A 17,562-nucleotide genomic window follows, 5' to 3' on the forward strand; every position below is an offset into this window, starting at 1 on the left:
TAAATTTGATTTATAAACCAAACTCAAACTAACCATGAAAGTCGACTTTCGTTAGCAAGTGTGAAAGTCTACTATTGCAGTGACGCATTTTTCGTATCTATAGTTTAGACTCGGACTCAAACTTTTTTTCCATCCTCTAAAGGTGGATTCACAATGAACGATTCTGCCAATATTTTGCCGCAATTTATCGCGTTCCACGATATGACCTTGAGTTGACCAATTAGGAGCTAAGGTCGCAGCACCTAATTGGTCAACTTAAAGTCATGTCGCGCAACGCGATAAATTGCGGCAATATATTACCAGAATTTGTGCAATGTGAATCCTCCTTTAGACGTTGTCACACCAGCGGCAGCGCAGCGAGCGCGAACTAGACGCCACTAGGCGCTGCTAGACATCGAGTATCTGCTATATAAAATCTTTGGAGGATGGAAAAAATCAGACACCACTCTATTTTTGACAGCCCGTTTTTCTGTACAACTACTATAGAAAGTCTTGTCGAAAAAAGAGACAACGCAATACAAACGAATGTATATTCTGTATTACTTGTATTTTACATTTAGTTTAAATATTTACACAAACAAGCGAGAAGTCGCTGGATTATTGACGAAGTAACAAGCGATATTGTTGCGTCTTATTATCTGGATTTATCCAATTATAAAACTATTTCTTACTTATATAACGTAAAGTAACTTACACTAAAATGGTATGCGTCAGTATTACATATAATAACAAGTGAATAGTAAATGAAACGTAATTTATACCTATATACATAATGTTACAGATTCCGCATTACTTACTTTGGAAGAAATTACAAAGCAAACACTTCATTGTTCCTGTAAAAGCAGAGTGGGACTCTTTTAGAGGAGCGCAGAGGTAATTGCACCATAACTGTATATACTATACATATTCAAATGCAGAAGTTTCACAGATAAAGTGGACGTAGTTAAGCAAAAAGGATCTAATCCACAAAATTAGCAAAAAATGAGTTATATGTACCAAACGGTTCCTAAAATCTAACCTCTTAGATCAGCAAAAAAATCCAACATAATGGCAATAGCATAAATTGGTATCTCTGGAGTTACATGACATAATAAGTTTTGAAAATAAAACAACAGTGAGAAACATTTTTAAATCAAACTGTCATATTTTGAAAGTGACTGGATGTGCATTGGATCCTTTTTGTTCAGCTATGTCCAAGATTGATATTAAAAAATTCACAATTTTTAAATCGTTTCGCTTTTAGAGAGTCTGAGTATGTAGACCGTATGATCTGCAGAGTCTGCATGAGCCCAGCTGATATACCGATAACAGAGAAAATTGATGACTTAAGCATTTTAGGTGCTATACGAGCTGTTGCCAACATATGGGTCAGTGTTTTACATTGATTAGCTTTTATTATTGTGATTATGATTAGCAACTAGCTTTTACTTTAAAAAATATTTTTAATCATATTCTGGGTCATAGTCTTCAAAATTAGCACAATATGTTAACAAAATTAAAAAAGAAATAACACATTTTTTTTTAAATCAAGTGACGGGACGAATTAGTCATGTGCCTGATGGTAAGTGACATGCCTGTCCATAATAGTTGCAATGCCACTCGGAGCTTTAAATCGTAAAGATCTGAAGGGCACTGCCACTGCACCCGTTATCATGAGACATAGGTTGACAAGTCCCATGTGCCTATACAGAAATAGGTAAGGTGGCAGTCCTTCTCTGGACAAACTCTTTCACAAGGAGCTCTACTGCTACTAATCTTTTGTGGTACTGTATTAAATTCTTAGTTTTGATTTCCAGATAAATGAAACTGATGGCTACCCAAAATACATATGCATGATTTGTTTAGAAGAGTTGAAGACAGCACTGATGTTCAAAAGGAAATGTGAAAATTCAGATAGAAAATTTCGGAAATCATTACCAGAGGAAACTATATTTGGTATAATTCTTATATCTCTTATGCTTCTTGTGCCAACTACCTATACATCATAGTATCATCATACATTCTCTGCCACTATTATTGTTATTATACTGAAAGTTTTAGCCTAAAAGTTTAAAATATATTAATATTAAATATCTAATTGATCATTGAAGCTATCAGTGCCAAAGTGGTAAAGCCCGCATTTAATTTCCATTAAATACTACAATATTACTTTAAATGATACTAAAGTATATCATTTTGACTTAAATACCTTTTTCATGTTTAAAAAACATTTAATAATTTAATAATATAACATTTAATAATATGATTACTATATTATGTAAAATGTAACAGTAGAGCTCCTTGCGAAAGAGTACATATAGATAAATAAATAAAGAGTAACATCTCTGTTGCCAAGCAGTAGTGTGAGCATTATTGCGTTCCAGTTGTGAAGAGGGTGCTGGTGAAATGACAGGCACATGAGACTTACCAAGTTAGTGTCAGGGTGATAAGTGACAAGTGCAATGATAAGTGCAGAAGAAGTGCATCTTTGTGTTTTAAAGTTCTGAGTGGCACTGCAACTGTTATGGAAAGGCGTGTTGCTTACCATCAGGCGCACAACTTGTTTGTACCATCACTTGCTATCATAAAAAAATATATAAAATTAATTTGGCTAATTTTAAATTTTTCATCTATATATATATAGATACATGCATTCCATGGGTTTACATCACTTTGGCGCTGATAGCTGCGGTTATACGTAATTGTGCAGCAGAAGATCTACATAGTACTATATAGAGCTGTACCTATGCATATATCACATCCTTATGGTTCAACCCATCAACAAAGTTTTTACTTTATTTACTGCAATAATTAAAATTAAAACACAAGAAATAAAACAGTACCACTGACTGCAGTAAATTTATTTATTTATATAATAAAGTTTTATTCAAGTAAGCCTGACTCACAAGCACTTTTGAATACTCAAAATCACACAAGAGATTACAAAAAAAGACAAGTCAAGTAAATAAAACAATTCATACAAAATGGTAAGTAGGTAACAAAACGATATAATATTAACTCCAAGCATTTTTATCGTTCATATACTCATCGACAGTATTAGTAGTTCCCTTTCGCCAGAAGTTTATTTTTAACATATATCTTAAACTTATAAAATGGTAAATATGCAATTTCAGTCGGTATTTTGTTGAAATATGTAATTCCTTGTCCCATAAAAGAATTACGAACTTTTTGCAATCAGGATGATACCATTTTTAAAACTTGTACGGCAAAATATCAATTCTCTCTTCTCAACATCTTCGGTGGAAATGGTCGGAAAATTACGAGGATGGGCGAGACGAGATTTGAAATATTTGTTGATGTAACATTAAACCATATTGCTGCCTACATAGACTTTTTGTTGACTCTGCAACGGAAACACGATTCACGATGTCCGCGAGCTCGCACGTGCTCGCGATGGCTATTAATGTCAATTGCGAGATTGTGGTATACAGTCGCGTGCATTGAAATGTAAACGTTCACACATTTTCGAAATTATGTAAATATTAGATATTTCAAAAAATGTGCCTTGTGCTTTTTTCAAAAATATGTAATCAGGACACCGTTTTAAAGAAGGTATACTTATATTTCAGAGAAAAATAAACAACAATGTAAGTATATGTAAAACAAGTCAATGTAAAGTATATAGCGCTGGTGTCGTACATGTATCCATATCAGTGTCGTAAATATTTATACAATGCAAATTATATATTTATAATTGCATTAAAATGTACACGATTAGAATCGTGATTTTATCATAATTATGTAATCACTTTTAAAACTTTGCATCGTTTTCAGAAATATATACACACATTATAGTTGCAATATAATGTAAACATACCAGCGCCAGTTGTAAACTTTTTATGTGTATTTTGCTAGTTTTGCCCTGGGATAAAAGATTATAAAAAAAAGTTGTTTTCGAAAAAGTTCTTTTTATTTTTATTTATTTTACCTTAGAGGGTACAAACAGCTTATATTATAACATGATTATTTCTTCGCTATTTTCATCTGATTCTTCTTCCGTTAACACATTTAATAATAAGAATTTGCGGGACATGGTACTTTAGCTTCGTGTTTATCGCTAGACGAATTTAACAGTACTTTCGAGGTTGCGAGTGCTCGCAATGGCAATTTTTGGTGGAAATGGGTCGGCGAGATTTCAATTCTCGCATCGCCTCGTCTCGTCTCTCCTCGCCGATGGAAAAACACTTTATTAGTGCATATACTTAGCCTTTAAATTACTTAGCCGTTAAATAATTATACTTAGCCTTTACAAGACGAGATATCTGGCTTCAGATCAAGGTCTTGAGCATTCAAAAACCTGATAACAGCATACACTGCTGCTTAACACTGAAAATAACCTCTGGCACTGGGCAGAAAAGGTATTAGAATGCTGACACTCTTGTCTTGCCTTGTGCACTGTTGCTGCCGCTTGATAAAAACTTTTGAAGCGAGTCCTTGAACTTCTTTAATGTTGTTGGCCTTGGCTCTGAATTGTATTTAGTGGTGATCACAATAGATCAGTTAATGGTTGCAGTGATGAAAGGCTGCGTAGACCCTGAACGAAGCCGCACTAATAATAATAATGTACCATTGCTGGAGAATTATGCCTCTGCCATTTAAAAATTCAAAATTAAACTTTCTAAAACAGATATCCAAAATAATAATAATAGCCTCTGATTTAATAGAGCGCGAATTGAAGTACACGGTTTGTTTTGTACTTTTTTTAGTCTACTATCTCAATTAGGTACATACACTCAATCACTTTTACAATAAATGTGTCAACAAATAATATGATCATTTTACACGTACCAGTTGTTTTGTGTAAAATTTTCATGGTATCTAATCGATACCTCCCGCGTAAGTTGTTGTAAGCGACAACATAGTTTTTTTAATAATTTAAATATAACCTTTTTTATACCAATGGTTTTCTAGAATAGTGGCCTATCTCAAAAGCATCTAAATCACCAAGATGTTTTAAAAAACCTGAGACATGTTTATTCCGCAACACTGACATATCGACCGTGAACTGGCAACCTCACTATCATATTTTGACAATTTTACAGGTGAAGAAAATAATTGTTCGCGTCATTTATATAGCATCTGGTTAGAAGTTAGTACAAGTTGAATGAAGGCGATTCTGGCGCCAAAATTAAATGTATCTGAGATGGATTTCTTGCAATGTTGCGTAGTATGAAATAGTATAAAATGGTATTAAAAAGTGAAATCTTTAGAAAATTAAAATAGTATACCGGTGGCCAGTTCACAGTCGATATCGTGAATCATCTCGGCGTTGTCATGTGATTATTTTAATTTTAAAAAGTTCAGTATCCCATTCACAGAAAAATTTAGCATTTTCTGAACAAATCTCAATAATTAGCATTGATTGATTGCTTTTCCTGTTTAAAAGTATTAAACATGGAATCTATAATATACATAAAAAATAATGTATTATTCAAGTTAAAAAGTTAAAAATTGCTATTTTCGTGGCTTACAGCAACTTATGTGAGAGGTATACCTCCCATACAGTATATCACCAATTTCTGTAATATAAAATGTGATACCACTTTATACATCAAACCCTTTTACATTTTTCTGTATTTTTTTATATTGATGTCAAACGCGTGACATATTTAATAATTATACAAATTTAAGGTGGCGACAGCTTATATGAAAAGAAACAAACAACATTATTTCTTTCTTTAATTTACAAAGTTTTGGTATATATCGTTTATGTATTCTTCCAGCAAGCAGTACACCTTCAATTATCTACCACGATTTTGCACAAATTATACAAGATATGCGAGACAGAATTAACCGAAGGGTAGCTAAGAGAGTGGTTAAAGAAAAGCCTAAACCAGCTGTTAAGAAAAAATATATAATACAAGAGCCCAGTAGGGTTTATAAATGTAAAAGGTGTGATGTAGTGTTTGACACTAAGGTATGTTAGATGCTACGTAAGTTTACTTGGAAATATGTGAGTCTTCAAAAGTTGTATAAGCGGCATCTGCCCTTTTTAAAAGTGTCCCATTGTGGCGGGCGAAGCCGTTAAAATAACGCGGTTTGCGCGCCTTTTTTATCTGTGTTTTTCTCTTCACTTTTGATAGACATGTTCTCCACTAAAACTTTTGTGAGTTATATAGATTATAATTAAGTTGTCCGTTAAAAGTTATATAAAAGTCAGTCGTCTATTCATGAGTGTTAACCGAAACACCACAATTGGTGACCCCGACGTGATTTGGTTCGGTGGTGGGTTGCCGGCGTCAACTGCTGCACTAACTTTTCTGCGCTGACGCCGGATTGAATCTGCTAGCAGCTTGGTTGGAAGCTAATGACCACTGCCGACTCTAAACACACCGAGGTTTGAAGCCTCTAACTGCTAACGACACTCTGGTATGCTGAACTTTACTTACTTTCTTATTGGAATCCTCCAGAGAACTTACTGACAGTGGAATCCTCCAGGAAACCCATTAACCGTCTATCTCGATTTCGAACTTTATTTGGTGTTTTGTGCTTTGTGTGGTGTGGTGTTTTTAATATAAACTAAACTGACAATTTCATATGACTAAACTTACCCTACTTACCTAAGCAAAATCTGTTTTTTTTCTCATACTTACAAATTTACAGAAGTGAATTTCCTATCTTGAAATTTAATTCCTTATTGTTTTTACTAACAAAAATACTGTTTATTATTAATAAATGTAATGAATACTGAATACTAATTAATAGATGTAATTAAACTTTCAAGCTATTTTCTTTTAAATTATTGATTTAGTTTTTAGGAAAATTAAGTTTTTTTTTTACCATTTTGTATATTAACATGGGACTGCACAGTGGTTCTGCAGTCATAATTTCTAGACAAAGTGTGTAAATTTTTTGCTATACGTTCTTAGTGTTCTAATAGCATGTTCTAATACTGTGCATTGTTATGATAATTTGCTTTTACAAACATTTTTATTTTTGTGTACTGTTTTGTGTGTCATAGCTTCGTTTTGCCACTGCACCCACCCCAGTCACTAACAATTTTTCCTGGTTTTAATTATTTTTGCACGACTATTGGTTTAGTGTTTGTTTGGTACTATAGAACCATTAACATGGATGAAGAACTGTTTAAACAGGAAATTGAAAGGCTTTTGGCTGAGAATGCTGCCTTACAGCTAAGATTGAGAGAGGAGAAAAAGGCTGAAGCTTGCGCTGTGAGTGTGAAAATGCCTCCATTTTGGACAGACAAACCCGCTGTCTGGTTTGCTCAAGTAGAAGCACAATTTGCTATTGCAGGAATAACTTCTGACAATACCATGTTTAACTACGTTATCAGTCAGTTGGATCAAAGATTGGCCGGAGAGATTGATGACATTATAACTAAGCCTCCCAAGTCTGGCAAGTATCTAAAACTAAAAGAAGAGCTAATCCAACGACTCTCAATGTCACAAGAGCAGCGTGTTCGCCAGCTATTAAGCGAAGAAGAGCTCGGAGACCGGAGGCCGTCCCAATTTCTTAGGCACCTCCGGTCACTAGCTGGCGCAGCTCTATCAGATGAAAGCATCTTACGCTCCTTGTGGATGCGACGCCTTCCACAGCAAGTCCAGGCTATCTTAGCATCTCAGGCTGAACTGGGCCTTGACAAAACAGCTGATCTTGCTGATAAAATTATTGAACTTGTCGGTCCAAGGAACCAAGTTTTTTCTGCCTCTACATCAGGCCCTCCGTCCTCTGTGGTGGCCTCCTTGACTAATGAGATAGCGGACCTGAAGAAGCAAATAGCTGCACTCTCTACTAAGGGTATCCGTGGTCGTTCACGCGACCGTTCCGTGTCTTCAAACCGCCGTTCTCGTGGCAACACGCCGTCAAGAGGACCCAAGGTATGCTGGTATCACAAGAAATTTGATACCAAGGCAACCAAATGCACAAAGCCTTGCGCATGGACACCCCCACAGGGAAACGTGAGCAACAATCAGTAGAGGCGGCTACTGATTGTTTTTCTTCCGGCCGCCGCCTGTTTGTAACTGACCGGACGTCTAAGTACCAGTATCTCATCGATACTGGCTCAGACCTCTGTTGTTTTCCCAGGCGTTTACTCAAAGGCCGCTACAACAACAGTGACTATGACCTTAGTGCTGCAAACGGCAGTTCGATCAAGACTTATGGTAACATCTCCTTACACCTCAATCTTGGGTTACGCCGCGATTTCCTTTGGAATTTTATTATCGCTGATGTCAGCACTCCCATAATCGGCTCTGATTTTCTTAGTCACTATAATCTTCTTCCGGATTGTCGTTATAAGCGTCTTATTGATGGTAATACTAACCTTGCTGTTTCAGCTTGTGTTGCACAAATCAAACAGGACAGCGTCAAAGCAATTTCTATTGGTGATTCATACTACGCACCCGTGCTTACTGAGTTTCCAGACGTAACGCGTCCTCCTGGCTTACCTAGAATTGTAAAGCACAGTACAGTGCACCACATTAATACGACTGAAGGACCTCCCGTGTCATGTCGCCCCCGTCGTTTGGCCCCTCAGAAACTTGTAGCTGCCAAGAAAGTATTTGAAGACATGGTTCAATGTGGCACTGCCCGTCCTTCTGAAAGTGCTTGGTCGTCTCCTCTGCACTTGACGCCCAAAAAGGACAACACCTGGCGTCCATGCGGCGATTACCGCGCTTTGAACGCTAGGACGATCCCGGACAGATATCCTGTCAGGCATATCAATGACTTTGCCAATAGCCTCGCTGGTGCTACTGTTTTTAGTACTATAGACCTTGTGAAGGCATACCATCAGATTCCCGTTTTTAAGGACGACATTTCGAAGACAGCCATCGTTACCCCGTTTGGCCTCTTCGAATTTCCTTTTATGACCTTCGGCTTACGAAACGCTGGTCAAACGTTTCAACGTTTTATCGATGAGGTCACACGGGGTCTCGATTTCTGTTTTCCGTACGTAGACGACGTCTTAGTTTTCTCTCGGGATGCTGCTACTCACAAGGATCATTTGCGCCTTCTTTTCGAGCGCTTTCAGAAATATGGAGTGGTCATAAACCCCTCGAAATGCGTTCTTGGTGCCAGCGAGGTTATTTTCTTAGGCAATTTGATCAATGCCCAGGGCACTCGCCCTCCCAAAGACAGGGTTCAACATCTGATGGATTTTCCACCACCTGAAACCGTTCAGGGCATGAGGCGATTTCTTGGAATGATAAATTATTATCGCCGATTTATCCCTCACGCCGCTCAATTCCAGGCGCCGTTAATCGATGCTCTTGTCTCTACCAACAGCAAGGGAGCCAAACCCTTTCCTTGGTCTCCGGAATTGCTCGAGAAATTTGAGGCGTGTAAGAGGAGCTTAGCTGATGCGACTTTGGTACAACATCCTGTTAGCGATGCCCCGCTGGGTCTTTTTACTGATGCTTCCAGCGTACACATCGGCTCTTGCTTGCAGCAACAAATTGGTGGACAATGGTTTCCACTTGCATTCTTTAGCAAGAAGCTGACCCCTCAGCAGTCTCAGTGGCCCACCTACCATAGAGAACTCTTGGCGGTGTACGAAAGCGTACAGCACTTCCGTTACATCCTCGAGGTCCAGCACGCCACTATTTTTACAGACCACAAACCTTTGTTGTACGCCTTCTTACAGCGCCGAGAGAAGCTTGCTCCTGCACAACTCAACCAGTTGTCTTTTATAAGTCAGTTTACGACTGACATAAAACACATCAAAGGCGAAGACAACACAGTGGCTGATGCCATGTCTCGAATTAACGCAATCTCCCTGGAGCAGGAATACGAGGATCTTGCCAAGTCACAAAAGTCGGACGAAGAACTCCTAAGACTTTTGGAGAATAATTCTTCCAGCCTTCAACTTACCAAAGTTGTAATACCTGGCACCGATCTCTCTTTAATCTGTGATCTTTCAACAAGCAAGCCTCGACCCTATGTCACTCCCGAATTTCGCCGAGCCATTTTCAATAAACTTCATAATTTGAGCCATCCCGGATCTCGTGCGACAACTCGCCTCGTAGCCGATCGATACGTTTGGCCCTCCATAAATAAAGACTGTCGAAGTTGGTCTCGAGTTTGCCAAGCTTGTCAGCGCAGCAAAGTAACTCGTCATAACTCCGCTCCCTTAGGCAACTTTGATACGCCATCTGGTCGATTCATACACGTCCACATGGACATAATAGGTCCACTACAGGTTTGTAACGACTATCGTTATTGCCTCACGGCAATTGACAGAGTGACCAGATGGCCCGAAGTCTGGCCCATGCGGACAACGACGGCAGAAGAAGTAGCAGAAACTTTCACCAGGGAATGGGTCGCGCGTTACGGGGTACCTTCAGTACTTACAACAGATCGTGGTGCTCAATTTGAGTCCGACCTGTTCCGTCGACTTTTACAAAACTTCGCCACCAAACGGATACGTACCACCGCTTACCATCCAGCCGCAAATGGCATGATCGAGCGTGTACACCGGCAACTTAAGGCTTCTCTTACATGCCACGGGAACTCCTGGATCCAAGCCCTTCCTTTCGTGCTCTTGGGAATGAGGTCGGCTTTTAAAGAGGACCTTAAAGCAACCGCTGCTGAAATGCTTTACGGCGAAACCTTGCGCCTCCCTGGCGAATTGTTGGTACCTGCACCCGGACCTGACAAAATCGAAGACGCGACTGATCTAGTTGTCCGACTACGCCGTCACATGTCGAACATTCGACCTGTCGGCGCGTCTCGTCACACACAACCCACGTCTTTTATCTTTAAGGACCTGTCTCACGCCTCCCACGTATTTCTACGGGACGACGCTGTTCGGCGTCCATTACAGCCCCCATACACGGGACCGTATTCAGTTCTTAATCGTTCTGACGATGGTAAAACCATTACTATCGATTTTAAGGGAAAATCAGTCGTAGTAAGTGTCGACAGAGTCAAACCTGCTTTTATTGAGCAACCACCAACTAACCCAAACACTGCTAGGACTAAGGAGACTACTCTGGATTTAACAGACCAACACCAGCCTCCTGCAACTGATACATCACCTCAACCAGAGTTTTCTCCAGCGACTAAGAAATCCCCTGGATTTTCAGCCTCTGCAAACCCATACGTCACTCGTTCCGGTAGGCGTGTAAAGTTTAAGATTTGGTGATTTTACCTTTCTCCGTGGGGGGGTGGTGTGGCGGGCGAAGCCGTTAAAATAACGCGGTTTGCGCGCCTTTTTTATCTGTGTTTTTCTCTTCACTTTTGATAGACATGTTCTCCACTAAAACTTTTGTGAGTTATATAGATTATAATTAAGTTGTCCGTTAAAAGTTATATAAAAGTCAGTCGTCTATTCATGAGTGTTAACCGAAACACCACACCATCACAACATTTTAGTGCATAGTTTCCCAAAGTGGTCCCTACAAAGAAGAGTCCTAGGGGCGATAGGGGCCTAGGCAGCAACTGGGGGGCGATGATGCTGTCCAGGGAGTGCTACCGCATTAAAAAAAAACCTGAATTATCTACATAAAACAATATATTTTCTTTTCTTTGTGTTTTTTGTTTGTTAATATAAAAAATACGTGTTTTCAATGATTTTTTGTGGTGGTGGGCGTTGAAATTTTTTTATATTGCTTAAATGGGCGGTGAGCTAATAAGTCTGGTAGCCTATGATTTAGTGTCTAACTTGCACAACATACCAATTCAACAAATGTAGTGCATAAATATGATATACATATGTACCTGTTTATTTTACGCTTGTACGAAGTCTTTTCCAAAGGTATCCGACCTTCGTTCGTTATTCAGATTAAAAATCCGCTCAAAGGGCGTAGGTTTAACGACTCCGAGACGATTAAAAAATATGCGACGAGTGCACCGAAGGCTGACTTCCATAACTCCTTCGGAATGTGGAAGCACCGGTGGGAGCGTGTCGTTCAGTCGAATGGAGATTACTTTGAAGGATGCCACGAGTCCGATTATGATTAATAAATAGACCTAGGTCAGAATAACGGACAAAGGACGCGTGCTTTTGGGAGAGATTTCGTACAATCATAAGATAAACAGGTACATATATCATAAATATTAGGGGTTAAAGTATGAAATTGCCGTTTCGCACTGAAAAATTAAAACAATTTTTTTTAAGATTAAATAATATATTTGTTTAATCAAAGTTTTTTCCCTTGTTGTCTATACATTTCTGCCATGTAATCGGAAGGTCATTTAAACCTTTGCGATAGAAGTCTGGAGACCTGGACTCCACAGCTGTGTGAAGGGATTTTTGTACTGCTTCCTGGGAATTTTATTTCCATACAAAAAAAAATCAAATTGCGGGAAAAAATGGTAGTCGGTCGGGGCGAGGTCCGACGAATATGTAGGATGATGGATAATTTATATCTGCAGGTCTTGTAGTAGTAAAACTGTTTCTCAAGCAGTGTGAGGTGTTGCGTTATCATAGAGCAATAACGGTGAAGCTGTTTTGCTGCGAGTTCCGTCGTCATTATTCAAACGCCATATGTCATATTGTGGGTATGCTAACATTAAACCATGACGTTTCGTGGTAGTTTGATACGGATCGGCTTCCATCATTACCTTCAATTCAACGTTATTTACATTTGTGACTGGTTTTCTTCGTGGTTCTTTCTTCAAGTCGTAATTTGCCGTATTGCCGGCGTTTGCCGTATTTGCGTATGCCGTATCCTCTCCAAATACAGCATTGACAGTTTCTGCTACGTTAACTCCATGTGGAAATTCGTATTCGAAAATTAGGTACTCAGATTTTCGCTGTATCTGTCTTCACGTTAAAAGCTGAATGTAAAAACAATTGAAAGTCGAACAATCAAATATCATGTTTTTTAAATTAAGCATGTTTTACTTTTCGTGTGAAAAACGTTTCACTCTGAAATCGGACACCATACAGGTTTAATTTTAATTTAAAGTGGCCAGTAAAATAAATCGGCAATTTCATATTTAAACCCCTATTATTTAATGCACCACATTTGTTGAGTTGGTATGTTATGCAAGTTAGATACTAAATCACGAGAGCTCCAGATAATTCAAGTGGTGGGTAGCACGAATACATCATGTTAGCAATGACAATTATGACACTCGAATGTACAGTACAACTTAGTAGCAGTAGAGCTCCTTGTGAAAGAGTTCGTCCAGGCAAGTACTGCCACCTTATCTATTTCTGACACTAAGCAGTAATGTGAATATTACTGCGTGCCGGTTTTGAAGAGTAAGGGTGCTGGTGAAATTACAGGCACATGGGACTTGTTAACTTATGTCTCAAGATTTCGGGCGCAGTGGCAGTGTCTCTCAGATCTTTGTGATTTAAAGCTCCGAGTGGCAGTACAACTGTTAGGGACAGGCGTGTCGCTTACCGCCAGACACGCGACTTGTTCGTGCCGTCATGTTGTAGTGTAAAAAGAAAAACAGGGTTATTTGTAAAATAGTAACAATCTTGTTGGACTATATTACTAACATCATAAACAATAACTGCCTCCGTGGCCGAACGGTTACCATGCCGGACTGCCACGCAGAGGTCCCAGGTTCAATTCCCGGGCCAGGAGAAATATTTGTATGGCCTACATTTATTTCTCTCGAGAGTTTGGGTGTATATTATGGTTATCTATGTGTATGTCCATGGCACCTACAACACAGGGTTTCCCTAGTACGGGGCTATATTGAGTGTACGTTATTATTATTATTAATAACTTTTGTTCCATGACTATTTACAAAACACAATAAACTTTTATTTTTTTATTGTAGGTACACTATCTGACACTTTTTAGATCTGTATGTAGTAGTAAGTTGTTTAGCAACGCCTCACGCGTGCTTTCTTTTGCTACCGCACAGAGTTATCACCGTTTAGACGTTTGTACGAATGTAAGACTGATGAATTATGAAAAGTCATGGAACAAAAGTTGTTGCTTATCATGTTAGTAATATGGTCCTGAGAGGATAAACCTGGTTACTGACAGCGCGGCAAAAATTTGTCTGCCAACGAGCTAAGGAGCGCAGACCGATTAGGAACAGTAATCTGAGCTTCAAAACACGAATCGTAGATGTGGGCCAACAAACTAAAATGGGTATGTAGGAGTGTGTTCGTTTCTCCTCTCTGTTAATTCGGGACTCGAACCCGAACCCGAACGAAAAAAGCGAAAGGAAGGAAGAAAGATACGTGGAAGCTAATGAATAATATTATTGAAAGGAATGAAAAGGAACTTAAAGAAATTAAAAATTACAAGAACAGCGTAAAAACACAAAGCAGTATAAGAATTAGAAAACGCGTCTGTTTCCAAAGCGAGAAGCAAGCAGAGTGCTCGGTGCTTGGCGCGCAGAGTTGGGTTTTGACGCGATGAGGTGGATGTGGCGGGGCGAGCGCCCCGCGGGGGTCGGCTGGCTTGCAAGGGCATCGAGCGATGTGCAGGCGCGGCGCCGACGTCACTCATCGTACGATGTGCAGGCGCCGACGTCATTGATCGTGTGTTGATAGCGTTTTGCTTATGCAATGTGCGTCACAGGTAAACTAAAATGGGACTGGGCGGGTCACGTCTGCCGCATGTCACACAAGTCGTAGGCGAAGTCCACCACAGAATAGATCCCCAAAGATGGAAAACGACCATGCGGCAGCGTCGATGGAGAGACGAGCTAGACGCGCACCTAAAAGACTGGACCTCAGTGGCCCAAAACAGAGAGGGGAGGGAGGCCTTTGCCCAGCAGTGGGACAGTATAGGCTTTAAAAAAAAAGAGGTTGTTAGTAGTTTACAAATGACCCTGTATAAAGGAAGTAAAACATTAATTTGTAAAGTGTTTCAAGTACAATTTCCCATTTGCATTTGGGTAATGTAGTAGCAATATGAGGATCCGTGCATACTACAGTATCTACACATAACATTAATACCCATAAATAATATTATCAGCTACAAATATATTTACCTGAATGCCAGGAGCAGCTAAAGGATCATCGCCGTAATCGTGCATGCTACGGCGCGCCATGTCCACTTTGTGGCAAAGTGGTATCAAATATAGCAAGGCACAAGAATGTAGTGCACTTACGTGCTGAAAAGTACACTTGTCACATTTGCGGGAAGATCTCGTTTACTGCTGGCAGTGCGAGAACACATTTGTAAGTATTGATAACATATGAAGTAAAATAATTGCAAATTAAATTGAATAATAATAAAATTTGAATACTACGCGATTACGTGTCCGTCAGGATGGCTGAATCAAATGAGATATACAAATCAAACTGCTCATTATTTACTACCTATTTTCTACTATTTAGTACCTTTATTACATATTTTCTACCTTTGCGCTAACGGAAGTATTAAAGAAATAAAGTGGCCAGCCATTCTGACGTCAGGTTGGCTGGACCAGTTTACGTTTTACATGGTTCTAGCAGTATATAATTTACTTTTTTTATATAACTATTTACTACCTAATTTCTACCTAAACATATTTTTTTCACTATTTTTGTAAGCTTCTATAAAAAGTTATTTAAAAAACTAATAAAACGCCTATGCAAAAGGTATCTTCTAAAAAGACAGTTTATCTTCTTAGATAAATTAATAATGACCACAGTTTGATATGTATATTTCGTTTGGTCCAGCCATCCTGACGGACACCGCGATTCCTATAAATTTCTATATGCCCAATAGGAAAGGGTTTAAGATGAGACTATTTACTACCACGCCACGAAATATCGTCCGCTACCACGTTATAACTTACAATTTGATGAAAATGAATTAATTATAGTGATATAAAATAAATGTTATGCAATATAGAGCATAACTTTAAAAAATACCAATTAACGTCCATTTATGCTAAAGAGGACGACATTTCGTCCGAAAACGGCCAATAAAATTAGTTACGTAATTTTTTCCATGTGTGCATTACACAATTTAAACTGAAATTTATTCACAGATCAGTGCACTCGGACAAATGCGACTACGCATGCCCCATATGTCCGTACCGAGGCAAGCAGCAGGCATATCTGACGTTGCACATGCGAGTGCATACTGGTGAAAGGCCATACCTTTGTTCCATGTGTCCCGCCAAGTTTGTCAACACGAGTAATTTAAGAAAACACCAACTAATACATTTTAATAAGAAATACCAGGTAAGTAATGTAAATAAATAGTGTTTATTGCAAAGTGCATAAAAATTTATATATTAATGTAAAACAATGATTATAAAAGTAGTAAGACATTGGAAACAAAACTATTTTTAATCGACTTCAAAAAAGGAGGAGGCTCTGATGAATCCAGTTTATTGGATTTTATCCACTTTCCGTTAACAGATTTTAATAAAACTTGGTAAATCGATGAAACAAACTTCGTTGCATTTCCAATGTGTATCAGTCGAAAAAACATATGTACTCGTTAAGTGGAAAGACATTTTTAAAGATATTCAAATATAATAATTTTTAGACAAATCCAAAATCTGACCTAATATATATTCAAATATAACAATTTTTAGACAAACTAAAAACCTTAAACGTTATAGAAATTCATGTCAAAGGTTGGATTGTCACAGTAACAGAAAATAATCCGAGAAGTACAAAGGTTAAGGCACTATTGCTTAATTCGCATCTAAATAATCAAATTTAAATCAATTTTGTAAAAGGAGCTGTAAGCTCCCCTAATAAAATTAAATAAACACCTATTCTGGCCATAGAACTAAAAAGACTGAAACAATTTTTTACAGTGTTCAAGATGCAACAAGCAGTTTAGAATGGAGAAGTCTCTAGAGGAACATTACAACGCAGCACATTTACATATGCGATATAGGTGCTCGATATGCGGCAGATATCTATGGACTAGGTAAGATTTTAAAGAGTACTCTATGTAAACTAGTCATAATAATAATTGCAAGTTATTATTAATTCATACCCTGCCCTAAAGAATTGTAGTCGTCCTCATAAGTTGGGCCTGGGTTTTGTTTTCTATAAAGTATCATTTTTTCCTTTGATGTTTAGACATAGCGTTAGCGCTATAGTCTGTGTTTTTTTGAAAACACATATATGAGTAGAACTATCTATGTCTAATAAAAATATAAAGAATAAACATATTTTCATTTTTTCATCTTAATTCATTATAGAATCCGCCTGTTCTTAATATATATGAATAAAAATTGATTTCGATACTAGTAGGCCAAAATGAGAATAATTAAGGTAATAACGCAATTAGTAATCTTTAGAGTAGTGTAACTTTCATAATTCAGACATTTTTCGCAAAGTTTTTAGCATCTTTCACAATCTATCGATAAAACTGTCCACAACAACTACATGACTATCATGACTATTTAAAATTTTACGAAAACTACCTTTAACTATTTTTATAGCAACCTTGCACATGTCATTTTACTCCGTCTCCAAAAAAGACAGACTTTAGTTTCAGCGATTCTCAAGTCTTCCAATTTAGAGATCATTGTTCTACCATAGAGACCATAAATGTATTATTAGAGTTCACTAGGCTGAAATTACGCCATATATTATAATCTCGTATTACCTTATTATACTACGCCAATACATATAATTTATGTAATCCGGAATCGACGGTGCCGATTTCATATTAATTGTATGAAAATGGAATATTCGGCGCGGCGCCTTAGACTAGTATGGTA

General features: G+C 38.2%; 1 protein-coding gene across 1 annotated transcript; it reads left to right on the forward strand.

Moving 5' to 3' along the window:
• Positions 1-660: 660 nt before the first annotated feature.
• Positions 661-16,869, forward strand: LOC113238713 (zinc finger protein 235-like). The gene is made up of 8 exons (XM_026475550.1): positions 661-703; positions 782-873; positions 1,244-1,367; positions 1,797-1,935; positions 5,724-5,917; positions 14,886-15,064; positions 15,862-16,057; positions 16,645-16,869. Exons 1-8 carry the CDS (start codon positions 701-703, stop codon positions 16,762-16,764), a joined length of 1,047 nt encoding a protein of 348 aa, XP_026331335.1. The 5' UTR covers positions 661-700; the 3' UTR covers positions 16,765-16,869.
• Positions 16,870-17,562: the final 693 nt, after the last annotated feature.

This window comes from Hyposmocoma kahamanoa, unplaced genomic scaffold (genome assembly GCF_003589595.1).
Source record: "Hyposmocoma kahamanoa isolate Upper Pololo Valley unplaced genomic scaffold, ASM358959v1 97753, whole genome shotgun sequence".
NCBI classification, from domain to species: domain Eukaryota; kingdom Metazoa; phylum Arthropoda; class Insecta; order Lepidoptera; family Cosmopterigidae; genus Hyposmocoma; species Hyposmocoma kahamanoa.